Source organism: Mirounga leonina, unplaced genomic scaffold (assembly GCF_011800145.1).
Source record: "Mirounga leonina isolate KUSES-001 unplaced genomic scaffold, KU_Mleo_1.0 Mir_91, whole genome shotgun sequence".
In the NCBI taxonomy this organism is placed as follows: Eukaryota; Metazoa; Chordata; class Mammalia; order Carnivora; family Phocidae; genus Mirounga; species Mirounga leonina.
This window is the reverse complement of record NW_023270839.1, coordinates 44,446,167-44,473,987: the sequence shown is the minus strand read 5'-3', so window position 1 is coordinate 44,473,987 and position 27,821 is coordinate 44,446,167. Positions and strand designations below refer to the sequence as shown.

The 27,821-nt window shown below is 37.7% G+C and overlaps 1 protein-coding gene across 4 annotated transcripts in view; it reads left to right on the top strand.

Annotated features, from left to right (window-relative positions):
• Positions 1-27,821, top strand: part of UACA (uveal autoantigen with coiled-coil domains and ankyrin repeats) — a 127,164-nt gene that overhangs the window by 41,455 nt on the left and 57,888 nt on the right. For 2 of the 4 annotated variants that reach the window (XM_034994641.1, XM_034994640.1), the window contains exons 1-9: positions 5,829-7,397; positions 9,563-9,696; positions 13,801-13,889; positions 18,182-18,246; positions 19,251-19,308; positions 23,013-23,083; positions 23,188-23,294; positions 25,939-26,120; positions 27,275-27,312. In XM_034994641.1, the coding sequence (XP_034850532.1) occupies positions 7,359-7,397; positions 9,563-9,696; positions 13,801-13,889; positions 18,182-18,246; positions 19,251-19,308; positions 23,013-23,083; positions 23,188-23,294; positions 25,939-26,120; positions 27,275-27,312 (783 nt within the window). In that variant the 5' untranslated portion in view covers positions 5,829-7,358. Of the gene's footprint in view, positions 1-5,828; positions 7,398-9,562; positions 9,697-13,800; positions 13,890-18,181; positions 18,247-19,250; positions 19,309-23,012; positions 23,084-23,187; positions 23,295-25,938; positions 26,121-27,274; positions 27,313-27,821 lie in introns of those variants that run through there. The other 2 variants (XM_034994639.1, XM_034994638.1) reach the window with 1 other exon arrangement.

Below are 27,821 nucleotides of genomic sequence, written 5' to 3'. Positions count from 1 at the left end.
CTTAACTTCTGACTTGTCTCTCTTTTGAACTACTTCCATACCTTACACATAACTATTGTGGTATTATCACAGTGTATTACGATTATATGCATGTTTACATACATATCTGTCTATCTTTTTACACTGTGAGATCAATAAGAAAGTAACTGGGTTTTATTTCTGTGAACTGCCTGAGACCAGGACTCATGTCTGTCTGTCTCTTCCCTATGGTATACCTAACACCCAGCATGTAGCATGGCACATATCAAATGATCATACATATTTGAAAGTTGGGTGAAGTATTTATATCCCTTTATACATAGATGCTCAGTAAATTTTTATTGAACAACTAAATTATCCAATCCTCTGGCAGTTCTTGAGTACTTGTTTTATAAACCTTGTATAAGAGAAAAAACTTTCTCTGCTTCTCTTTATGTTATGGGTTTTTTTATTTTGGGGTTTGTGGATTCCATATTTGTAGGGAGATCAGTGAATTTTTCTGAATATGTGCTTATATATAATTTTTAAAGGAGGATCCATTGCTACCATCAGATTCTTAAAGAGGTCCATGACACCAAAATTATTAAGATCTGTTAATTAGATATTTTTGTTAAATAATTATTTTGACTCCTCTTTGTTTTAAGCAATTTTTATGAAAGTTTTATTGTTATCCTGTATATTTCTCTTTGGGATAATAAATAAAAAATTGCCTTTTCGTTAAAACTGGCCATCAATCATTTTAGCTGTAATCTGTTGTCTACCTCTTAAATATAAGTATTTTATATGGATTTGCATATATTTTAAAGTCTCCTTGTTTATTTGCATCTATAAATTTCTTCTCAGGAGACCTTCTATCCTAAATATTGCATAAATGAAGCAACTGTTGGACTCTTGTAGGTTTAAAACATACCTTGATTAGATCTTTTATAGAATACAGATTAGGGGCGCCTGGGTAGCTCAGTTGTTAAGCGTCTGACTTCAGCCTGGGTCATGATTCTGGGGTCCTGGGATTGAGCTCCCTGCTTGGCGGGAAGCCTGCTTCTCCCTCTCCCACTCCCCCTGCTTGTGTTCCTGCTCTCGCTATCTGTCTGTCAAATAAATAAAATCTTTAAAAAAAAAAAAAGAATAGAGATTAGAGATTAATATACAGCATTTTTAATAATGGTCTTTCTGCATGGTGGAATTATATGTTCTCTATTTTAACATACAAACTGAAATGTATTATAGATTTGCTACACTGAACAAGCATTACTTTTATAACATTTTTAAACATTTCATAATTTTCAAAAAAGTTATGAATTTACAATTGATGTTAATATGAGGGAGTCATTGTCAGAACTTTTAAGTGACTTCCTTTATGTTGATTTGGAGTTTAAAGTTATTCTCCCGTTAGGTCTAGAAAGCAAAATACCTACTACTTGTGTTAGAATGTTCTATTTATTCTCTAGAAACAGCTGTATTTTGACATTTACTGTTCATACTTTGGCTTGCTGCATTCTGAGTTTGATGAATATCTTTTTTTCAAAAGACAGCAGTCCCTGACTTTAGAAAGGTATTATAATATCCAGTAAACATTAGTGCTCCTTAAAAAACTTGCTGCTTCTTTTTAGAATGCTTTCGTTTGGTATCACAGGGCTTATCTTTGTTAGCTAGCATATGCCTGTGGACTCACCAAGATATGTTGAAGTGTTAATAGCTTAATTTTAATCCAAAAAGGATTGAGTAGAAAGGATGTGCTGCATTTCCTGTCATATTAATGAGTCCGTGAAGAGTGTTGGTGATAAGCAATATAATGTAATATAGTTTACAAATTTATACACCAACCAGATTTATTGGACCATGTATCAGAAGTGCATGAAACATACAGAAGTTGAGAGGACAGTTTGATATAATGAATCCTGATGAACCTATAACTTGGCTTGAACAATCAATAACCTATAGCTAATCTTGTTTCGTCTATACCCTCACTGTCTTTTTTTTTTAATTATTAATCATGTTAATGTTATCGTGAGAGATTGCATTTCTTTCATTTTATTATTTTTATTTTTAATTGTGATAAAAAACATGTACAGTTTACCATCCTAACCACTTTAAGTGTACAGTTCAGTAGTGTTAAGTATATTCACATTTTTGTGTAATTGGTCACCAGAATTTTTTCATCTCGCAAATCTGTAAAGCTATACCCATTAAACAATAACTCCTTACTTCCCTCTTCCTCTAGCCCCTGGTTACCACCATTTTACTTTCTTTACTTTACCACTCTACTTTATGATTTGACTACTTTAGATACCTCATATAAGTGGAATTGTACAGTATTTGTCTTTTGGGGGATTGGTCTATTTCACTTAGCATAATGTCTTCAAGATTTATCCATGTTGTAGCATGTGACAGAATTTCCTTCTGTTTTATGGCTGAATAATACTCCATTGCATGTATGTACCATATTTTGTTTATCCGTTCATTCATCAATGGACATTTGTGTTACTTCCAGATCTTGGCTATTGTGAATAATTCTGTTATGAACAAGAGTTTAAAACGATCCCTTCTTTGAGACCCTGCTTTATTCAAATAGTAGTTCTATTTTTAATTTTTTTAATTTTTAATTTTTTGAGGAAATGCCATCCCGTTTTCCGTAGTAGCTGCACCATTTTTTGTTCCCACCAACAGTGCACAAGGGTTCCAGTTTCTCAACATCCTTGTCAGCACTACTATTTTTTTTTTTTTTTTAAAGATTTTATTTATTTGACAGAGAGAGACACAGCGAGAGAGGGAACACGAGCACGGGGAGTAGGAGAGGGAGAAGCAGGCTTCCTGCGGAGCAGGGAGCCCGATGCAGGACTTGATCCCAGGCCTGAGCTGAAGGCAGACGCTTAACGACTGAGCCACCCAGGCGCCCCATTTTCTGTTTTTTTGATAGTCATTCTTTTTTTTTTTTTTTTAAAGATTTTATTTATTTATTTGAGAGAGAGAATGAGAGAGAGAGAGCATGAGAGGGGGGAGGATCAGAGGGAGAAGCAGACTCCCTGCCGAACAGGAAGCCTGATGCGGGACTCAATCCAGGGACTCCAGGATCATGACCTGAGCCGAAGGCAGTCGCTTAACCAACTGAGCCACCCAGGCACCCTTGATAGTCATTCTAATGAATGTGAAGTGATATCTCATGATTTTAATTTACATTTCTCTAATGACTAACCATGTTGAGCATCTTTTTATCTGCTTGTTGATCATTTGTGTATTATCCTTGGAGAAATGTCTATTCAAGTCATTTGCTCATTTTTAATTGGGTTATTTGTTTCTTTGTTACTGAGATGTAGGAGTTCTTCATATATTCTGCATTTTAGCCCTATATCTAATATAATTTGCAAATATTTTTTCCCATTCCATAGGTCGCCCTTCCACTCTATTGATTGTGTCCTTCGGTGTACAGAAGTTTTTTGTTTTTTTTGTTTTTTGATGTACAGAAGTTTTTAAGTTCAATGTAATCCCATTGTCTGTTTTTGCTTTTGTTGCCTGTACTTTTGGTGTCATATCTAAGAAGTCATTGTCAAGTCCAATGTCAAAAAGCTTCCTCTCTATAATTTCTTTTAAGAGCTTTGTGGTCACATCTTAAATTTAGGTCTTAATCATTTTAAGTTAATTTTTGTATATGGTGTAAGATAAAGGCCCAGCTTTATTATTTTGCATGTGGCTATCCAGTTTCCCCAGCACCATTAGTTGAAGAGACTCTCCTTTCCCCATTGAGTAGCCTTAGCACCCTGTTGAAGATCATTTGACAACATACATGAGGTCTTATTTCAGTAGTTTTCTATTTTATTTCATTGGTCTATGTATGTCTTTATGCCAGTACCACACTGTTTTGATTATGTAACTTTATAATGTGTTTTGATATTGTTAAGTGTGAGCCCTCCAACTTTGGTTTTTTTTTTCAAGATTATTTGGCTATTTGTGTTCCCTTGAGATTCAATTTGACTTTTTGGATGTAGTTTTCTATTTCTGCCAAAAAAAAAGCCATTGGAATTTTGACAAGGATTGTGTTTAATCTGTAGATTGCTCTGGGTAGTATTGATATCTTAACAATATTAAGTCTTCCAAGCCATGAACACTGCCTTTCCATTTATATGTGCCTTCTCTAGTTTCTTTCAGCAGTGTTTTGTAGTTTTCAGTGAATAGATCTTTCAACTCCTTGATTAGGTTTATTTTTAATTATTGTATTCTTTTTTTAAAGATTTTTATTTATTTGAGAGAGAGAGGGAGAGCACACGTGAGAGAGCACAAGCAGGGGGAGAGGCAGAGGCAAAGGGAAAGGGAGAAGCAGGCTCCCGCAGAGCAGGGAGCCCGATGTGAGGCTGAGTCCCAGGACCCTGGGATTATGACCTAAGCTGAAGGCAGAGGCTTAACAGACTGAGCCACCCAGGTGCCCCAAATTATTGTATTCTTTTTGATGTTATTTTAAGTGGAAATGTTATATTAGTTTCATTTTTGGATTGTTCATTGTTAGTGCATAGAAACGCAGTTGATTTTTTTATGTGTTGATTTTTGTATCTTGAAACTTTGCTGAATTTGTTTATTCTAACAGTTCTTTTTCTTGTGGAATTTTTCAGGGTTTTTTTGCATATAAGATCATGTCATCTACAAACAGAGATAATTTTACTTCTTCCTTTCTAGTTTTTAATAAAATTTCCTTTTTTTTTTTCCGCTTCATTGCTCTGGCTGGGACTTCCAATACTGTGTTGAATGAAAGTGGCGAGAATGGGCATCTTTGTCTTATTCCTGATCTTAGAGGAAAAGCTTTCCTCTTCCACCACTGAGGATGTTGTTAGCTAAATGCTTTTCACATATGGCCCTTATTATGTTCAGGGAGTTTCCTTCTATTTCCAGTTTGTTGAATGTTTTTATCATGAAAGATGTTTGAATCTTGTCTAATGCTTTATATACATCAGTTGAGATGCTCATGTGATTTTTGTCCTTAATTCTGTTAATGTGGTGTATTACATTGATCAGTTTTCATATGTTGAACCATCCTTGCATTCCAGGAATAAACCCCACTTGGTCGTGGTGTGTGATCCTTATAATGTGCTGTTGAATTCAGTCAGCCCCCTGATTATTTTGATTCTTTTTGAAGTGAAAAGCAGACATAAGCAGTAAGCTAATAAATAAACGTATGATATGATGGCAGATACTGATGGGTATTATGAAGAAAAGTACAACAGGGTAGGAATTTTAAGAGTGGTAGGAGTAGGGGCGCCTAGCTGGCTCAGTCAGTAGAGCATGCGGTTCTTGATCTTGGGATCATGAATTCAAACCCAAATTGGATGTAGAGCTTACTTAAAAAAAAAAAAAAGTGGTAGGGGTAGAGTGAGGCTGGGGTTGTTTAGATATGAGGTGTGAGAAGTACCGAAAGGAAGTACCTTTTGAGAAAGTGAGAGAAGAATCTACAGGCATGGGGGACAGCAAAGGTGGGACTTAGGGCTTTTGAGAAATATCTGGGAAGGAGGGTGTGAGAGTAGGAACAGGAGATTGTGACAGAGGATGGAGAGGCTCAGGACGTCCACAGTAGAGAAGGGCATATAAATCCTGTCTTCCTGAGCCTTAACATGGACAGTTCCTTACATGGTTTTATTACTTGTTACAGATTTCCTCCTTTTTATTTCCTTTGCCTTTGCAGTCCTATTTCTAGAAAGAATGTGCTTGCTTTGTTAACCAAAGGACAGGGCCTGAGTTTCATCCCAGATTTCCTCTGAAGAAGGGTGAAATAGAGTAGGTGGAGTCTCAGGGTCTAGCCAAGAATCCATTGTGATGGCTAATGTGATTTGGAGAAAAAAATAATTTTCTCAAAAATAATACATTATGAACTTACATATTTTATAATTAGAATATGTGCCTAATATTTTAAAGTTAGTAGGAAGCGGATTGCTTGATTAAGTTTGTAACAATTTTTAACTGGCAGCATGATCTATAGTATAGCAGTTATCTCCTGCCTATAAACACTTGTGTTGGAATGTTTTGCATTGCCATGAAACAGTTTTCCTGAATTTGTCTTTTTGGAGGAAGTATAAATGACTGTCATGCTATTGTGGTAATAGAAGGTAAAAAAAATAGCCTGGAACTTTTAGATGTTTGTTGTTTTCCTTGATAATGTAAGGAACGTTGGTACAAGTATTGTTAAACGTCATAAAGAATGTAGAGAAGTAGTCTGCTTTGTCCCCAAGTGGAGTTGTATTTACAGTCTGGCCCAGTGTTCAATATGCATTTGCCTCCTTTAGTTTTTAATGTTTATTGTTTTGTAATTCCTGAATCCAGATAATTTGATTTTCGACTGATAAAATATTTACTTGTCGTATCAGGCAGGGTGCTACACTCAGAAATTAAGAGTACTGAGTTAAATTTAAAATTTGTTGAAAGTAGTCATCATAATGCAGTCTATTTAGTGTCTTGGCGGTGCCTCTGGCTCTTCTCATTTCACATATTAGGAGACAGACTGGCAGCAGCTGTAAACTGAAACCTGCTTGTATGCAATGAGCCTCAGGGGGATGAAGGGAAATGGAGAAAATTTGAAAACGTTACTCCGTGCGTGTGTGTGTGTGTGAAATTAAAGTGTGACACATTTGCTTAAAACAGAATTTTATATTCTGTTTATCAAGGCAATTATATCTTCATGATAGACCCTAAGATGGAAACTGGTTTTAAACATCGTCTTGTGGAATAGCCAAATTCGCCTCTTAACAGTGTTGTCATAATGTCGCTCAGTGTATAATAAGCACGTTTTACGATGTGTTTGAGTCATTTGTTCCCTGTAGACCTGAAATTTATTACTCAGAGGAGAAGCATGCATTTACAGTATATTCTTAGCTGCCCGTTTCTGTCACTCAGCTGTCAAGGCCTATGGAATCAGCTAGAACCTGACCAATGGGAGGCCGTCTACCCACTGTTCACAGGCGATTTGGAGGCAGACAGTTTTATCATGCACTGCAGCGTCCGTGTTACGGTGTCGAGGCAGCAGGATGTAGAGGGCTGTTCAGATTTCCCGGTGGAGTCCCTGAAAGGGACAGCCTCATGGGAAGACAGCTTCTAAACAATAAGAAGTAGGAGGAGTTAACAGTACCTGCCTTGGGGCTTCTCTTCATCAAGCGCTGCTCCGCAAGGAAGATAATTTGCAAGCGTTATGAAGGCGGAGAAGGATCCCGAAGACGAAGAAAATATCGTTAGAGATCCAAGCTAAGTGTAGCCCAGCATGAAACTTGTGGAACAGGAAGATTTGTAATGAGAGGGACGGATTCACTGGCTAGGAGTTTGTCTGAGGGCGTGCTTTGTGAGCCACAGAGATTTGTAACTTAATGCGAAGTAGCTTGCTGCTAGCAACCAGAAACTAAATCCTGTCTATGATGAACTGTTGGTTTTCTTGTGCTCCCAAGAACAGAGTAGGTATCCCTGCTGTCCAGTGCCACGAAAGATTCTCGGTTAGGCTTTCTGAACTGTATTCTTGTAAAATGTACTACCGTTTAATTAATTGTGGTCTCTCTGTCTCTTATTCTTTCTGATGTATTCGATGAGCAGATTGGGGTTAGTGATAGCAAACAACAGTTCTCGTTTCTTTTTCTGGGTTTAAAAAGCACATAATAGAATCTTAGTAATTGAGCAGTATTTCTGTTAACTGACAGCGGACCGTGATGGAAAACAGTGCTTGGTGACGCGGAACTGAAAAATCCCATGATAATATGAGACTTGGATCATGTTTAATTATCTCCTAAAAAGCCTTACTTTAGGATTTTATAGGGTTTTTTTTCGTGTTTTAAATAGCTCCTCTCTCCAGCCGGCAGTTTAGTTGGAAATGAAGTTGAGATTGTTTTAACTGCAAGGATAAACTTACCAATTTCGAGCAAGTATCTGTGTGTTAAACATGACTTAATCCCTAAGGCATTTGAAAACACAGGTCTCTTAAAAGCCTTCATCTACTACCATTCCCCAATTTAGAGTCTGTAAACTGTTTTGTTTTAAAGCTAAAGAAGGGGGGGATGCCTAAAATGTAGTTGATTCTTTGAGCCAGTAAAATAGGGCTAGTCTCAGAGTTGACAATTCAAGCTTTTGAAGTTAAAAGGAAGTGGGCTCATCTCCAAATTTAACTAATTTGGAAACAACAGTGCTGAAGCCTGTGTAGGTACTTGATCCAGATTCCATTGAAACATTGCTTTACAGGAGCAGGTTAAAATTTTAATGTATTTATTTATTTTTCATATTCAATTTTCATACTTCTTTTCACTTCCAGTATTTAATGGAGACACTGCTTGCTTAGCTAGAAAATTGGTGTTTTGTGTTGCTGTTTGAAGGGGATAGGTAATATAAAGTAATCCCACTGATCAAACAGTTAGAGGATATGCTTCATATAAGAGATTCATTTTTTCTCCCTCAGAGATTTGTTATGCTATTTGTGGACACAGAATTGCTTTGTAAAATAGGTACAACTTTCTTTGTTCTAGAAATAGTCCTGGGCTTAGTACAGAATTTAGCAATAAGTTTATTGTGTAATATTTTAAAAGGCTAAAACCTTACTTGGTTAAATAGTGTGTATTTTAGTTCTGGGTTCTACATTTCCGCCTACTCAGAAAAAATCGAAGTTATTGGCCTCAGAATGTTTTGCATATATTTTCTCCAAAGTTAAAAATAACCTTGATAAAATTAAAATATGTATCATGTGATACATCCTCCTATTTAAAAAATTGCCTTTGATCTTCCTCTTAATGCATGTACTTTTTGTTAAAATCAAAAATCGTTTTTAAAAACAATATATGTTGAATGTAAAAAAGAAGAAAATGAAAGTCACTTGTAATCCTATTGTCTTAGGATTTTAAAATAGTTAATACTTTAAAGTCTTTTTTGTTTTTTCAGTTTTTTCTATGTACGAGTTTCTTTTTATCCTAATATAGAAGCTTGATGAATTGCTTTCTCTTTGAGACAGAGAGTGTATGTGAATGTGTGTATGTGACTAATTTGCCTCCATAAATATATTTCCAACAACAAGCTGTGTGAGTGTGTGGATGTCTTAAAATGTGTACAGAATTCCACTGCATCTAAGGTCTTGGGAGATAGGTGACCAGAGCCAAATCTGAAAGCATGAGTTAGAGACTAGGAGAAGCACACTGATTTTGGAAATCATGGGAAGTCTTGGTTGGGTTTGGCTACTTAGGTCTTTTAACATCCCCGGAGCCTTGACTTTTCTCATCTGTTAAATGGGGATGACAATTTTAGTTTACTGGGGTCGTTTGAATAAATCACACCTGGCACAGGGTGGGTGTTCAACAATTATTAATTTCCTTTCTTTGCTCTGAAGGCAAAGAAAACAGAGAACATGAGAAACACGCTTTTCTCAAAAGTAGAACTTAAAATAATTCTTGAATGTCATGTGTTTTGGAGAGGCTCTTCTCATGAAGTTAGCACAGCAGGGAGAAGGAAATGTGGGATGCAGTGGAGATTGAGTGATGTATTATGCAGTATTGCTCTCCTTTCTCTTTTCCTTCCTTCTTGAGAAAGTCTTACTAATATAGTATAGAGAGTAGGCCATGTTTATTTATTTTTTTCCTTTTTGTAGCATGCAGCAGATTGGAACAAATATGATGACCGATTGATGAAAGCCGCAGAGAGGGGAGATGTAGAAAAAGTTTCCTCAATCCTTGCTAAAAAGGGCATCAATCCAGGCAAACTTGATGTGGAAGGCAGATCTGCGTAAGTATGACTGATGATAATCACCTCAAGGGAATTTGGGTGGACCCCTGGGACACAAATGAAATTTGTGAAGTGTGACTGTGAACGTATCAATTTCAAAAGGCTTTATCAAAACCCACACTATAAAATCTTTCAAACATCACTTTCAAACATTATGGACTAATAACTTGTTTTCAGTGTGAAAGATTTTCAAGCTAGAGAGAATACTAAAATACCACCCAGTGGTCTAGTTGTTTAGTCTCAGCTCCCAACCCGTTTTTATATTTGGGTCATTATTTTAAGTGAGAATGTTCAGAACAGAAAGGAAGCAGAACAGCTAGTGTGGCTTAGGGAACCACAGGTTGTGATCCCACCCTTTGGTTTTTGGGTCACCGAGAAGGACTACTGGCTTATTTCTGTGCTTAGATTTTCTCGGACCCCTCCCAATCTTCTTCCCTTCCCTTCCTGTTGAGGATGGGTTAAAGGGTAGATGTACGTTCTGTTACCGTCCTCTGTAATTGTCGTAGTCAAAACCTTATCTGGGAAACCTTCCAAAGTTAGAGGTGAAAAGTCCCATTTCCTAAAGTTCCTGTCAGTCTTGCATGAGTTTATTTAGAATATTATAACTGGAAACCAGATACTAAATATAGAAATGAATATTAGGAAGTGGATAGTTAATGTTTGATGTAGATCACTACCTTAGGGTGCTTAAATATTCAAGTATATGAAAAATAGCAAAGCATGACGTAAAAATCAAGTAGCTTATTTATTTATTTATTTTTTAAGATTTTATTTATTTATTTGAGAGAGAGAATGAGCGAGAGAGAGCACATGAGAGGGGGGAGGGTCAGAGGGAGAAGCAGACTCCCTGCCAAGCAGGGAGCCCTATGTGGGACTCAATCCCGGGACTCCAGGATCATGACCTGAGCTGAAGGCAGTCGCTCAACCAACTGAGGCACCCAGGCGCCCTCAAGTAGCTTTTAGTACCAATAAAGTTTGAAACATTCCAATTTTTTAATACTGTTTCAATTTTATCAGGTAGGCAATTTGATAGCTATGGAAACATTGCTTGAGTCCTGCTCCTATTTTTGCTAAATTTTGAGCTATTTATATAGGGCTCACACTATAAGCAGTGAGAATTTAATATCTAAAAGTGACTTTATTTTTTGTGTTTCTTTTTCCCCAAACATCAAGATGTTAGAAGATGAAGGAAATCTTTGGGATGAAAATCGTCAGTGAAACCTTATTTCTTCAGTTCTGCCCATCCATGCTTTGAATGTTTTGAATGAATGGTTGCTTGAGTTTCTGTTCATTTTTTTTTCAATCTGAGGTTCAGTTTTGAGTGAAATTATTTGTATTAATGGTCAGCGTTGTAAAATCTGGTATCATTTGATGAACTATGGACTTCAGTTTGTAGGATATATGAGTAGTATTAGTCTCTGAGGTTTTCACTGTAGGAAATGGAATTCTTTTAGGATTCATGGGATAAAATATTGTCCTTTTGCTACTCACACACAGACTGTATTCTTCCTTAATTAGAGCATTTCATATTTAGTCAAATATAGGACATGTTACAAGCACACTTTCTGTATTAGAGGTAATTATAAAAATAATTTTATTTCAAATGACTAGTTTTGGTTTGTTTTACAAGTTTTGAAATTTAAGACCGAAGTAACATGTGCTTCTTGACCTCGATCCAATTTCAAAAATGAAATATTTGAAGCCTAGCCAAAGTCACTGCAAGGGTTTGTTTTCTTCCTGTTCACCTCTCTCCTGGGGAATAGCCCATTGCCAAAGCAAAATGGGGCCGATTCACCAGGAATCCCCACTGCCACTTGGAAATCCGGATACCAGGTCCTGTCTCCCCGTCCTCTCAGGCTGTCAGAAGTGGTATTTGGCCTCCCAGCCGTTTTCTCTGGAATCAACAAATGTTCCTCAGCAGAAAATGGCTTCAGATACCAAGCTCACCTCTCTGGGCCTCTGTCCCGCCCTGCATCCTGGCCTAGTTCTTTTTCTCTGTCTTGTGACCCCACTGATGCCTTCCAACATATGTGGTATAGTTTATGCAACTTTTCTTGTTGTCGTCCAAGGTCGTCCACATTACCTGGATTTCTTATTATGGAAGCACTAATACACGTCTTGTTGAAAAAAAGACAAAGTTGACTTTTTAAATTAAAAAACAGTATTTCTGTAAAGTAATTTTTCAGATTTCCTTTACGACTCTTCGCATACACTTTAGTGATCGATCTGTCTTCCTTCTGAAGTCCACTATTTATAGCATATCCGCATTAATAATGCATTGTAGATTTGTTGTGATTTCTGCCCTTTAGTACATCATCAGTGTAATATTGATTTATTTTGAAGAAAGAAGTCTTCCAAATTTTTTGAGCTAAGAAAGGGAAACAAGCAAACAAAAAATGTTCCCTCCAAGATTGTTGGGAGACTAAAAACCTTTGCTTGAAGCAAATTACCGTTTCTCAAAAGGTTCTAATGGTGCATTGCATAGTATAATTCCCTACTTTGGTGTTGCAGAGATTGATACCCTTAGCCTTACAGCAATTTAATTCCACTGTAAGAAGAACTTACTTGATTCCTATGAACATAATATTCCTTTTATTAGAAGCATCTCTGTCTCTCAAATTCAAATTATACACAAACCTCCTTTATTTTACTTAGTAGTGCTTGGTCTCTGGTTTGCATTTACATCCATCATAATACTAGTAGAGATACATGGCCAAGTGTTGTAATATCTGGAAATGAATTTGCAACCTATCTCCAGATTTTGTCTCTAAGCATTCAGTTATTCAAGTATTTGAGGGCCCATCATCTGTTTGGTATGTGCATTGGTCTGGGAATATAATAGGAAGGAAAACAGACAAAAATCCATGCTTTCGCTGAGTTTAGAGTGGGAAGAGAGTGGTAGACTATAAAGAAAGACTATAAAAATAAATCTTGAATTTATGTATCATATTCAAAAATACGTAGTTCTGTGTAGAATAATAAAGGCAGGGATTGGGGAAGTTGGAGTCCTAAGGTTTCAGAGAATGGGGAAATGTAAAAATTTTAAATGGGGTGGTCAGGGAAGACCCCTCCTGAGAGTGTGATACGGAGTTTGTCTGTATCCAGGCCCCTTGCTGAGCTCTCGTACATTCTTTATCTCCTGGCTTCTTCACAGTGGTTATTGTACTTGGTTAGGGTTCAGTTGTATTTTGACCTGAGGCCAGCATCCTTTGTCGGCAAGCCCTACTGTTTTCACTTAGCAGTTTGGATTTGGTGGAGTATAGTCAATCAGTCACTGTCCTTTCTTACGGCACACAAAATAATTCTGTAAATGTTTGTTGATTAATAAAGTGTTAGATGATCAAAGAAACAATGGGGTATTTTCTCTTGTATCTTGAATACCTTATGGCTTACACTTAGTTTTTAAAGCAGGCTTTCCTTGCCTTATTAGGAAGCTTGTCATGGCTGTGTGTGGAAAACTTCACCCACTTCATACAGGTCTGTGAACGAAGGGGAGGAATTAGGTGGTAGTTGTGGCTACTTTGGGGGAAGATGACAGCAGCTCTTTTATGGCTTTCCAAGTGTAGCTTAGTTTGTTGTTTTGAAGGCTTTTCTATGCGAGGTTTAATTTGATAATTCTAAAGAGAAGGGATAAGTGTTTTGATCTGTTTGGCCTTAGCATTCTGCTAGAACTTCTTTTGTTTTGGCAGTTTCCGTATACTTGAAACGAAGCAAAATGATCCGATAGAAATTTTTCAGTGCATTTATCAAGCCCCCAGCACCAGTGCCTGCACTACCGATTAATAATAAGCTTTAGAATTAATGGTATTTGGTATAAATTTTCTATTATTAAGACTATTAAACATTGGAATATTCCATTGGTTCTAAGGAGGTATTTCTAGAGAGTGTTGGCTGCTTATGTGAATTTGGGTTAAAATTAGTTTTTCACTAATAAGGGATAGGTTTCTTTTTCCTGGTAGAAAATATAGAGATGTTTTATGTAGCCTTTTTAAAACGTGTGTGTGTGTGTGTGTGTGTGTGTTGAAGAAAAGGTGACATTAGTGTAACATGTAAGTTGATGTTTCATAATTTCTATGGCATAACACATACTTTCTTTTTGTTTAGCTTCCATGTTGTGGCCTCCAAGGGGAACCTTGAATGTTTGAACGCCATCCTTGTACATGGCGTTGATATTACAACCAGCGACACTGCAGGTAGGTTGCCGCCATGGTCAGTTACAAAACAGAAAGGGAGGACAAGCCTTGTCCATTGCTAATGTTCTTCAGACCGGAATGTGATTTAGAGAGAGATGTCCTCAGTTTTCTGTTTTGAAATAGTTGAGAACAAGTTTACTTCTGAGGTATCGTCATTGGTCTCGGAGAGGTAAAAGACAGGGAATTGAGGAGACAGGATTGCTGAGCTGATGAGCATTTGGAGACCTGAGGTCCAGTGCTGGTCTTGGTAATATTATAGGATCCTAAAATCTCAGACTTGGAAGAACCTTTAGGGGCCATTTAGTTTATACTCATATACTCTTTTTTTTTTTTTTTTTAAGATTTTATTTATTTATTTGACAGAGAGAGACACAGCGAGAGAGGGAACACAAGCAGGGGGAGTGGGAGAGGGAGAAGCAGGCTTCCCGCGGAGCAGGGAGCCCGATGCGGGGCTCGATCCCAGGACCCTGGGATCATGGCCTGAGCTGAAGGCAGAAGCTTAACCAACTGAGTCACCCAGGCATCCCTATTTTATTTTATTTTATTTATTTATTTATTTATTTATTATTTTTTTAAATTTTTTTTAAAAGATTTTATTTATTTATTTGAGAGAGAGAATGAGAGAGAGAGAGCAGGAGAGGGGGGAGGGTCAGAGGGAGAAGCAGACTCCCTGCTGAGCAGGGAGCCCGATGCAGGACTCGATCCTGGGACTCCAGGATCATGACCTGAGCTGAAGGTAGTCGCTTAACCAACTGAGCCACCCAGGCATCCCTATTTTATTTTATTTTTAAAAAAAATATTTTATTTATTTGAGAGAGAGAACAGGAGCAGTGGGGAGGGGCAGAGGGAGAGGGAGAAGTAGACTCCCTGCTGATCGGGGAGCCCGATGCGGGACTTGATCCCAGGACCCTGGGATCATGACCTGAGCCGAAGGCAGATGCTTAATGACTGAGCCCCCCAGGCGCCCCTATACTCATATACTCTTGACTCTGTGAATCCTTGCTGTCATGAGGTCATTCGATACTTGGTTAGACATTTCTCGTGATGGGGCGCTAACTGCCTCATAGCAACGACAGCACTACCAAGAATGATCATTAACAAGAAGAGCTGACGCAGCACATGGTACCCTGCTGAGCAGTTCACGCACACTAACTCACTGTAGCCTCACACCATCCCAGGGAGGCTGCGAGGCACTGAGCCAGCCATTCAGTAACTGGCCCAGGCTCCTTCAGTGGATGAGCCACAGCCGGAGTCTGTGTCCGTAACCATTATGCTTTATAAGGGAACCTGTTCTGTATTTGGTTACTGTATTTATAAAAAAATGATTTCTTGTAGACAGTTTTTGTTTTGTTTTTTTTTAAAGATTTTATTTATTTATTTGACACAGAGAGAGAGATCACAAGTGGGGGCGGGCAGAGGGAGCGGGAGAAGCAGACTCCCCACTGAGCAGGGAGCCCGATGCGGGGCTCGATCCCAGGACCCTGGGATCATGACCTGAGCCGAAGGCAGACGCTTAACTGACTGAGCCACCCAGGCGCCCTTTCTTGTAGACAGTTTTAAGTCTGTTTCTTACTAAGCCTTCTGCTTAAACTTAGCTGTACCCATGTCTGTCTTTTAAAATCTTACAGCGTAAGTTTGTCTGCCCAGCACAAGATAGACCTCTTCAGTGAGCGTGCTAGTTTTCTCAGGATAACCATTCTCAATTCTCTGGACAGCTTATTTCTCTGCAGTTCTACTTTGTTATTCGGTTAAATATAGGGGGTGACCTAGAACCAGAATTTCCTTAACAACTTTAATATTTTATCTTGTGATTCCATATAGAGACAGATAAATGCATTACAGTTAAACCAGCACTGTGTTTAGAAATGGAAGGGAGGCAGAGGAAAAGAGAGATCTCAGTGAGGAGAATCTTTACCTAAGGATATATCAAATTTTAACTTGAAGACCAAACTCTATCTGCCACCTTTGAATGATGAACAAAAGAATATGTTAATTACTGGGATGCCTGGGTGGCTCATTTGGTTAAGCATCTGCCTTCAGCTCAGGTCATAATCCAAGGGTCCTGGGATCGAGTCCCACATTGGGCTCCTTGCTCAGTGGGGAGCCTGCTTCTCCCTCTGCTCCCCCTGCTTGTGCTCTCTCTCTCTCTGACAAATAAATAAATAAAATCCAAAAAAAAAAAAGAGAATATGTTAATTACTTACAAAAACATTCCACTGATGTAGAGGAATATTTATAGAAATTTTGGACTAACCATATACCTCTTTAGAGATCTTTAGACTTTATTTATTTATTGTTCTGATTCTAATTTAGACAAGTATTTATCTTTTTTTTTGTCTGTATTCTTTCTGCTCTGGATATTTTTGCCTAGTGACTTTTGCCCTCCCTCCTTCGGTACAGATCAAGTATTTTTAAATGCTTTCCCAGGCACAGCAGACATCATTTCATATGCTGCATCCTGACAATACTCTGCTAAAACTCTTTGTCTTTTGTTTTTGCTGTTGTTTAGTTATATTTGTATTTGCCTCGTTTTACTATTTTTGTCTTGAGTTGTCCTTTCTTGAGGACAAGGACCTTGTCTTATTTGCTGTAATATTGTCTATTATAATCCAGATGTGGATATTCAGTAACAATTTGATAAAAAAATTTATGTATTTTATCTTAACTCCTTTATTTGCTAGCAGTATGAAAGTATATTGAAAATAACTGTATTTCAAGTAAGTGTGGTTTTGGTTTTGAGGTATTTATGACCAGGTCTTACCAGGTAGGCACCTTGGGTGTAATTCATAGTGTTGTGCTGTAGATTTGATGTGTTTCCTTAATTTTTTTTACTGCATTATCTGAAGTGGCTGGATTTGGGTTTGGTTAAGGAAATACCCGACCTGACATTTTTATGTGGCCCATTGTGTTGTTGAACACCAGGGATTGTCCCTACTGTCCTACTCCATACTCTCTCTTACTTTCCATGTAAATGATAGTTTTCCTTGTCACTTTTCACAGTGTAAAATAATTCTAGGAAACTTGTCCATGAACAGTAACAAATTGAAATTTGAAATCATCTAACTTATTTGTAATTAGAGGATGTTTAGGTATAGATGAAGATGTTGTATCTGTACTTGGTTAAAGATCTGGACTCACTGCTGTTTGTTCTAGAACCTGGTAGTACACAGAAGTGATCAGATCCAGGAAAACTTAATCCACTTATCTAAACTCATATAAAAGTGAGTGAGGGTTGAAAGTTGGAAGTCAGTGTATTCCTTCATCTAAGATGAACAACACAAATGACTTCCCTTCTAGCAAAAGGGTCTGACAGTGAAGTCAGATCATTTTCTGAGAGGTTTGTGAAGTGAGAGGAAAGTTAAGAGCACAAAAGATTGGCAGATGGAATGGCCTGGTGAAACCCTTTTGTCTTTCACCATCCAATGAGATGTATGCGTAAAGAAATGCAATTAGAAGAAATCATGTTTGGAGGTAGAATGTTGTCTGCAGCTTTACCTTTTTCAGTATTCAGTTAATCTTTCAGATGATTTGTTTCCTTTAAAATGGCACATTTTAATACACATTATATTTGAACAAGTCTGATTTTCAGAGACACAGTCCTAGTGAACTTCGAATTTTATTTTATTTTTATTCATTTGAGACAGAGAGATACAGAGAGAGAGAGAGAGAGCATGAGTGGGGCTGGAGGGGGATGTGTGCAGGGGGAGAGGGAGAAGCAGGCTCTCCGCTGAGCAGGGAGCCGGATGTGGGACTCGATCCCAGGACCTTGGGATCATGACCCGAGCCGAAGGCAGAGGCTTAATCTGAGTCACCCGGGCACCCCTGAACTTTGAATTTTAGTTGAAAATTAGTTTCTTTGACTTAGGTCTCTTAACTTCCTGTATTTTAGTGTCCACACTGCCTGTTTAGAAATATTTTGAGAAATCTAGGTATCTTTCTCCCACTCTTATTCCCATTCTCTTTTTCTCCTCTTCCTCTCCCTACCTCCCGTCTTTCCTGGCTGACTTTAATTACTTACTCTGTCCCAGGCACCACTCTAGGTATTGGAGATATAGTGGTGAATAAGACAAAATTCTTGCTCTTTATGGGTTTGTAGATTGAATTTTTCTTCCCACCTTCATTGTTTTGGTGTACACATTAGCTCTTACTAAAATATCAACCTGAGTGAAAGCATGCTTACAAATTAAGTATCTTGTCAACTAATCTTGGAAAAAATGAATCACATTTCTATGGAAAATTCACTTGTGAAGAAAATAACTGTTCATGTATATCTTAAATTATTTTTTTGATAGGAAGAAATGCTCTTCACCTGGCTGCGAAGTATGGGCATGCCTTGTGTCTACAGAAACTTCTACAGGTAGTAAAAGTGGCTAATACTCTGGCTTTATTATTTTGACTGCAAATAATAGATGTGTTTTCGGGATTCGAGATCAAAGAAAATAGTAGGTTAATTTTGATTGTTAGCTTACATAATTTCTTTTCCATCATTTGTGAAAGAATGTGAACAATAAAAAGCAAAAACTCTGAGGGAAGTCAATCGCATAACTCAGTGTATTAAAAATAAATAACAAAGGCTTGACCTTCCTGTTGACGTTAGCTGGAGACTGGAATTTTCTGTGTCTGGTCTATGACATAAAGTGATACAACATAGGAGCTGTATATTTCTGTATAAACATCAGTCACTTTAGACTATGTGATATCGACACTACTAGTTAAACTTGTGGTCAGGCAGCCACAAAATTCCTTGAACTAGTGGGCTGAAGAAAGTTTTCAGTTAAAGGGTCCAGTCCTCCATTTCCAGAAACATTGTTACCACTAAGTTTCACAGAAGAACTCATTTGTTTTTCCTGAATCAGTTGTTCAAATTTTAACTCTTGGTGAGAAAAAACCCCCAAACAATAACAGTTTCTATATCCCATGCTATTATAATGTACCATATGTTTTCCTGTTTGGTGAAAAACTTGAATTTACAGTATAATGTTATTATATTTGTTTCATGTCAAAATATTTAGTGGCTTGGGCGCCTGGGTGGCTCAGTCAGTTGAGCGACTGCCTTCGGCTCAGGTCATGATCCCAGGGTCCTGGGATCGAGTCCCACATCGGGCTCCCTGCTCTGCGGGGAGCCTGCTTCTCCCTCTCCCACTCCCCCTGCTTGTGTTCCCTCTCTCGCTATGTCTCTCTCTGTCAAATAAATAAATAAAATCTTTAAAAAAAAAAAAAATTTAGTGGCTTGTCTAGTAGTCCTTAGGTTTTTTGATAAATGGAATATTTTAAGATTAAATAACAGCTGTTCATTTGAGTCTAGATGTTTAACTTTAAAGTGAAACTCTCCCAGCCGACTAAGTTTCTGTGTTTTAACAGTACAATTGTTCCACTGAACACGTAGATCTTCAGGGAAGAACCGCACTTCATGACGCAGGTAAGTGAGGGTTTCACTTGGACATAGCCAGTATTTGTTGAAACAGCTAGGCATTTAAATTAATTTCCAAGTTTTAATATGCATGTGTCTGTATAATTCTTGGAGAAATAGAATATTATGAAGTTTTTGTTTATCCGAATGTGAAATTTATTTGATTGTACAGCTTAAAAAGATTCATTCAGCCAAGACTGGTTTGCTAGATATTAAAAGTCCAAAGATAAGTAAACACAATCCAGCTCTCAAGGAAGCTCTAAACACTGTGTGACTCTCTGTGTATGTGTGGGGAGGGGAGGAGGAATGATTTTTTTTCTTAAAAACTACATTTGCCTAATTAACATGTCTGAATACCATTTTTCTCATCTGCAAAATAAAGTTAACACTACTGCAATAAGTGGTTATAATTAAATTATAAATAGTGCCTGGCATGTAGTAATTTCTAGGCCTCAGTGCTAAATTTCGTATCACTGTAATGTGCTGTATTTTTAAAAAATATACTAATAATTTCACAGATTTTATTAATCATACTTGTGTATTTAAATTTATCTGCATTATTCTTCAGGTATCTTAAAGACAGAAGTTAGATATTAAGTATTTTTTGGAATGTACCACAGTCTGACCTCTGGCCTGACTCTTCTAAGTCTGACATTCCTACAGTTTACTGGAAAGCCAAAGTAAAGAAAAGTAGCTACCCTGTCTTGTCATGTTTATGGAATATCTGCAGTAGATCAAGGTGGCCTGTGTTAAAAATGCAATATACTGCAAATTTCCTTCAAACTTTGGTACCTTAATTTATTTCAGCTTTTTTCTTTTTTCTTTTTTTTTTTTTTTTTTAAAGATTTTATTTATTTATTTGAGACAGAGAGAATGAGAGAGAGAGAGCATGAGAGGGAGGAGGGTCAGAGGGAGAAGCAGACTCCCCGCCGAGCAGGGAGCCTGATGCGGGACTCGATCCCGGGACTCCAGGATCATGACCTGAGCCGAAGGCAGTCGCTTAACCAACTGAGCCACCCAGGCGCCCAGCTTTTTTCTTTTTATGTTTTACGTGATAGTTTAATTTTTTACACAAGGTATTTTTTCTTTTATTTTTGTAAAGTGGTGGTATTTGCAAAGCATTTTCATATGCATTGTCATTTGAGCCTCACAATGACCCCTGTGTGGTTTTTGGTTTTGAGGAGAAATGCCTTATCTGTTCTTCTCTATGGGCCCTAGCTCTGCCTTCTGGGAGGTTCTTACTTGTCTCGTATTCTCTAGGGTCACAGATAAATGGCATGGCAGAGAGCATGTCCTCTGTAGAGGCAGCTTAAGGGCTGGAACAATCATGAGTGTTAGCAGACTGGCCTTCTGGGACCTTGTGTAGTACTGTTCCCATAAAACCTTGGTCGGCTTTTTGGTTTATTTGTTTCCAGCCATTTCCATTTGTCCGTCTCCAAAGTTATTTTCTGGACATGAAGTTCTTAACCCTCCTTTAGTTCTTGTCCTTATTTGTAGAGTCATGACTCTGCCTCATTTAATGGCTGCCACCTCCCAGCCATCTGAAATAATATTCTTGAATGGGATTATAATATCCTTACCATGATGTTTATTCCAAGAGCAGATTTTTTTTTTTTCCTCTTTAGTGGGAGTTCCTTGAGAAAAGTTGTGACCAACAACAGTGTTATATCTTGCTGCTTGACATAGAAATGGTCGGCTTCCCCACATCTCTGAGGTCCCAAATATCTAGACACTGTCTATTCCCTTTCATCTGTGTTGATAAACTGGCTGATTTTTGCTTGACCTCATCTCTTTCTTATCATACCTTACTAAAAGTAAGCAGCTGCCAGTGTGCACTAAAATTTTGGCCCTTTTCTCTTCACCTCGAAAGGGCACGTGGTACATCTTCTAAATGATGATGGACGATAGCTCTTTCAAATGTTTTGCCACAGCGTGAGAACAATCACAAAATTTCTAGCCTGAAATACGTTTAGTCATTACCTAGTACTCAACCACTAAGCCAGTGCCATATGATTTAGGTATTCGTTGTAACAGCACCTAACTTCTGATAGCAGTGTTGTCTCAGTTAGCGGTAAGGCTAGGCTGCTGGGACAGAGACACTATAAAATAACACTGAATTAAACAGCTCCACAGGATTGCTTTGTCATGTCAAAATCTTGATGTTCAGATGGGCTTGTGCCTCTGTTCCCTGTGGCTATTCAGGGACCCAGATTTCTTCCATTTTGCTGTTCCACCATTGCCTAGCACGTTGTCCTTATCTTTAAGGCTGAAGTTGCTGGCAGGCACTTCTGTTTTCCTGCTAACAGGAAGGGGAAAGGTCATGGAGGAATGTATAAACCACTCTCTTAAGCCCTGGAGTCAGAGGTCGCACACATCACTCCTGTTACATTCCACTGGTGAGATCTAATGTCCGTGGTCATGGCTGCATGCAAGGGAGTCTGGGAACTGTGGTGTCCAGGTGAGCCCGCATGTGCCCAGCCCAGCTTCGTTGCCGTGGAAGGAAGGGTGATCACAGCTGGGTGGCAGCGCCACTCTCCACCATAGCACCTTTACTACCGCGGACACCGGTTGGATTCACGGTGACTCTTTACTGGTTCAATATACTGTAGCTCCAGAATTTATTATGCTTTACATTTTTTTCATTCTTATTTTTAATTGGTCCTGAATGGTTGTTAGTTTTATAATTCCTGAATTAATGTTTTCAGTTTCAGTTTCTTTTTTTAAAAACGGGTTCTATATCTTATATAAAAGACAGCAGAAATGAAAATTTACTTGATTTTCTTATGTGTATTTGGTTTTATTCTGTGGAATTTCACACACACACAAAAGAATGCTTTGTCAGTACTTTTTGTGGCTAATAATCTAGTCGTGACTCATAATAAATACAGGGAGTATTTATTAATAATAATATAAAAACTTTTAATAAAAACTCATGGGGAGTTGAAACACAATCCTATTTTATGATGTTAACAATAATTTTTTTTTCCTAATACAAATATGAACTCTAGTGTTGGTTGGAGAAGAAGCAGTGTGTGGTTTTACAATATAATTTTCAGCAAAATGACCCTGCTTTGCATCATCAAAGGCAGACATTGCAATCTCTGATTTTAAAAGGAAATATGAATTATATGAGTCAAACCTTTTTTACTGTGACTCATCTATAAAGACCTGAATATGATTCATTTAAAAACAATTGAGCTAACCCTTCAAGGATCAAGTCAGTTCTAGCCACATCTATTTTTTTTAAGATTTATTTATTTATTTATTTGACAGAGACACACAGCGAGAGAAGGAACACAAGCAGGGGGTGTGGGAGGGGGAGAAGCAGGCTCCCCGCTAAGCGGGGAGCCTGATGTGGGGCTTGATCCCAGGACCCTGGGATCATGACCCCAGACGAAGGCAGACGCTTAACGACTGAGCCACCCAGGCGCCCCTTGATTTTTATTTCTATGTTTATACTTAGGGTAGCAGTATATTGTCTTCTGCAAGGGTAACAATATTCGTTGGTCCCAGTAAATTGTGCAACATTTATAAAATGATCTGGTCTAACCCATTTTCTAAAGTGGGTGCTTATTATGCTAAACTGAGAGTGGAGGTTGTGAAGCTTGGTAGTTTAGAAATTGAAGAACTTATGCCTTATATGGACGTAGCAAAGCACCATGTGTCTTACCAACAGATGTTCACCATTTATCATTTTTCTTTGTTCCTCAAAGCCATGGCAGACTGTCCTTCCAGTATACAGCTGCTTTGTGACCATGGGGCCTCCGTGAATGCCAAAGATGTGGTAAGTCCGTTTATGTTTATTGTCATTTCAACTCACGTATTCTAACTTTTATGTTTTGGCGAGATTTGTTGTCTTAATGCTGTTTTATTTTTCTTGTTGCTTAGGATGGGCGGACACCACTGGTTCTGGCTACTCAGATGTGTAGGCCAACAATATGTCAACTGCTGATAGATAGGGGGGCGGAGATTAATTCCAGAGACAAACAAAACAGGTAATTCTTTTATCACAGCTCCGCGGACACCAGCTGGATTCACAGTGACTCTGAAACTCTGCCACTGTGACTTGTCCTTTCCATCCCCCTTTGGATCTCTCTTTCCTTGGAATTAGCACCCACTTTTTTTTTCTTTTTTTTTTTTTTAAAGATTTTATTTATTTATTTGAGAGAGAGAGAATGAGAGCGAGAAAGCACATGAGAGGGGGGAGGGTCAGAGGGAGAAGCAGACTCCCTGCCAAGCAGGGAGCCCGATGCGGGACTCGATCCAGGGACTCCAGGATCATGACCTGAGCCGAAGGCAGTGGCTTAACCAACTGATCCACCCAGGCGCCCTCCACTTTTTTTTTCTTTCTCTTTTCCCCAGAGTCTGATGAAGGAAGAAGAGGGAAATAGGGGGAGATGGTAGGGTAAATGTGGAATACAAAGCAGTGATTAGAGCCTGTGTTCAGGTCAGAAAACTGAAGAAAGAGGAATTATATCGCAGTTATTAATTTTAAAGCTTTAAAACAATCTTTAATGAAAAACGGGCTCAGATAAGAAAATGAGGGAGAATAATAAAAAATCGCACCTTCAGTCTGCTTCTTTGTGAATCTTTTGAGAGTAAAGGTTCCTGCATGTCCTGGAGCTTGACGTTTTTCTGTGTAGACTCTCTCAATGTGTTGGTTCTCCTTACCCTGCCTGGGCATAGTGCTGTCTCCTTCTCTGAAACCAAGTTCATTTCTACACCCTGAGGTTCCCTGCATTTATTTTTGCTTCTGTGTTCCATGTCATTTTAGTTGGTGCGCACTAATACTTTCTCTCTGTAGCTCTCCCCTTCCCCTCCTCTAGGTCCACTGTATCGTGGCACTGCTATTATAATTCTCATGTTCATGGTCCTAGTGTTTCCGACAGTGATATGTCTGAAATACATCCCATCTCCTAGTTGGAGCATTATAGTAATTCATAACAAATTTTTGGGATTTTGTAAATGTTTACTAGTAAAATTACTAGTAAAAATTGACTTAACTTTGTTCTTCTAAACATGTATCCTATTCTTTTGTAGTTCACTAGAATTAGATAGGTATAAAAAAAAGTCCTTAGACGTCAATTTTATAGTTCTACTCGTTTTTATTGTTCAGACCTCTCAAAGGAGGAAATTCTTAAGCAGTTAAGTCATTAGTGTGATTATTAAGTAAGTGGCTTTTTTGCATTACTTTGTTTTTGCAGATACTATAATCTGGTTCCAAGCAGGACTAAGAAAGTTGCGTTTAAAAATAAAGTTTAGGATCAGAGAGTGATGATCTGGTTGATCCATGTATAATGCCTTATTTTTTTATAGATCTTATATTTTCCCAAGCATTTTGGAATGCCACACACACACACACACACACACAAATGATGAGGTATGGCAATGTGTATTAAATAGGCTAGGTAGCAGACGGCTTTAAAAATAAATTAAAATGTGGGGCACCTGGGTGGCTCAGTCGGTTGAGTATCTGACTCTTGGTTTCAGCTCAGGTTGTGATCTCAGGTTCATGAGATCGAGCCTTGTGTCTGGCTCCGTGCTCAGCATGGAGTCTATTTGTTTAAGACTCTTTCTCCCTCTCCCTCTATACGCCCCCTAACTCATGCTCTCTTTCTCTCAAATAAATCTTTAAAAAAAATAAGTTAAAATCTTACATTTAAGAAGAAATTAAAAATAAATTAAAACTCTGTGTTTTTTTTCTTATCTATAGCATTTTTTCCCTAATAAAAAAACTTTGTTGGTGGTGCCCAGTGTATATAAAATTGTATTCCAGGAGCTATTGGGGAGTATAAAAGAGAAATAGGATATACATAGAAGAAAAGCAAGAATCCGTTTTCTTACGAAATCCAATATTCACAAAGACCGTGTTAGATATAGGATAAGTCGCTTCATTTCATGAGGAATTTTTTGGTTTCCTCAGCAATAAAAATAGGAATGGGACAAAATAATTTCAAGGGTCCTTCTAAATTTCCTTGACAATTCAATTGCTTAATTGCATTATTGCTATTTTTACTGTTAAGTGTTCCAGTGCTGATGATCCTGTCAAGGCAGAATAAACCAGTAGTCCATGATAATGGGGTTAATTAAGGAAGGTTTATGGAGGAGGTGGGTTTTAAAATTAAGTGTGAAGATGTGAAGGTCTCCAGTTAGGAGAAGGAAAGCTCTTTTAAGGAGAGAAATCAGAACTGAAATCTGATTCTTGTTTTGGAGTCGAAGGAATTCGTCGAAGAGGTTTGCATGATGAGGTTCAGTTCATGAAGGGGCTTTGAATAGTTTGGGTTTACAGCTGTAGGTTTTGGGCAGATGGGGTAACAGTATCAGTGATGGGAAATTTTTGTGGTAATTTACTTGTAGAACATAGAAGTACCGGAGTAAAGGAGGTTAGTTTGGTAGTAGAAGCAACACATATATGTAAGTGAGTGATGCAAGGTTTTTAGCTCTGCAGACTAAGACAGAAAGCGAATGTTTTTATAATGTGATGAAGTTAAAATAGAAGATAAAAATAGGAAGTAAAATATAACAAGTATGACTTCTTAAAGTAATATCTATTCTTTAAGAAGGGGGCCTCTGGCAGGTTTCTGAAATATTTTCTTGGGTCTTTCTCAATGTCTTTTATGCTTCTGTCTTCCCTCTTAGAACTGCTCTCATGCTAGGTTGCGAGTATGGTTGTAAAGATGCTGTAGAAGTCTTACTTAAAAATGGTGCTGACGTAAGCCTGCTGGATGCCCTGGGCCATGATAGTTCTTACTATGCAAGAATTGGGGACAACCTGGACATTCTAACTTTATTGAAGACTGCGTCGGAAAATACCAACATAGGTAGGTAGCAAAGTAGCTAGAAAAGTCTAGCTTAATAGCAGCTTTTAAAGACTCAAATGGTGGAACTGCAGGTTGTAAGAAGCAAAGCATTCCTTAGTGCTACACATCATCGGTCTGTCTCCCTCTCTGCCGTGGCTTTGCGTTATTTGTGTTGTAGTGGTCGCTTGCTTTGAGGCAGTGCTGTTGTGTATATTGGCTAGTTTATCAAGTAAACCCTACTGTGCTATGGAGTAGGTTAAGGAATGAGGAGAAAGAGCCCAATCAAGCATGTTTTACTAATATATATATATATATATATTTTTTTTTTTTTTTTTTGATGAGGAGGGCTGTAACACTTAGCTTTTATACTTAACAAAATTTTAAAGAAAGAATCATTGTTTGAACATGTATATAAAATATTCAAACAGGATTTATCAAATAACCATATCAAGTATTTTTCTGTTTATTAAAGAGAAATATCCTTCCAGTCTTTTCCCTATGCAGGAAGGAGTAGCCTTCTAGTCTTTTCCCTATGTGGGAAATTGAGGTCACTCGTAGTGAGCTGCAGATTACTTTTTGTGTAATAAATTTTGAAGGATTTTCCCTCATAGATAAACTTTGTCTATAGTATGATTTTTATTAATGCATAAAAGTCCATATATTTAAGTTTAATTGAATTAACCAATTTTCTGTACGTGTCATTTAAGTTGTTTACAGTTTTTGCTAACATACATAACAATTTAGTGACTGTCATTATGCATAAATATTTTAGCATATTTTTATTATAGTCTTAGGACCAATTCCTAGAAATTGAATCATATATTTCAGGATATACCCATTTCTTTAAGCTTTTGATATATATTGACAAATTGCCCTCCACTTTAGGAGTGTTTAAAATTTTGTATTTTGCAACTGCCTCCCTTTCCTAGCATTGGATATTATCTCTCTGGGTGTAATCATAACAACAAAAAATAATAATTTTGCAGTTTGACCGGTAAACATAGGTCACTGTCATTTTAACTGTAAAGTAGTAAGCTTCAGAGGGAACTTTAAAACTGATTTCTTTAATGACTCAATTGTATAGTTAGGGAATTCAAAATCTGCAATCTACCCAAGGTAACCTGCTATTTTGCTGTTCCCCTTCCTCCTCTCTTTCTCTCTGTTTAAATCTTTAGGGAGAGAACTTTGGAAGAAAGGACCACCTTTACAGCAGGTAGATCTTAATTTTAATTTTTAAAAGTTATATATATGGCACAGTTTTGGTAAAGTGCTTACAGGTTAATGATTATACGTAGCTCTTTCAAGTTTAAGTGCATGCTGTTCTCTCTGCTCAGTTAATCATGCCCATGTAGAATCCAGGTATTAAGATCCTGAGGCTTTGATGCAATCACTCAGTTTGAGACAGTGGATCTAAAGGACAGTGATACAGTGAATGTATCCAATAGGATATAAATATCTTCCTGATTGCTGGCCTTGAGCCTCCAGCCCTTTCAAATGTGAGATATTGTACCTTGTTGAGATTCTTAAATGATGAATGTTAGCCTAGCAGGTCATAAACATAAACATTTCTCCCTTACTAATAGAGTGAAATGTTTACCGTTACAGTAAAATTCTTCCAGGGCCTTAAGAAAGGAAGAAAACAGAATTCCAAACTGAATATATACTGTGATTTCAGTACCACTGTTAATATTTTGCTTTCTTTGTACTTTTTTTTGCCTTGTT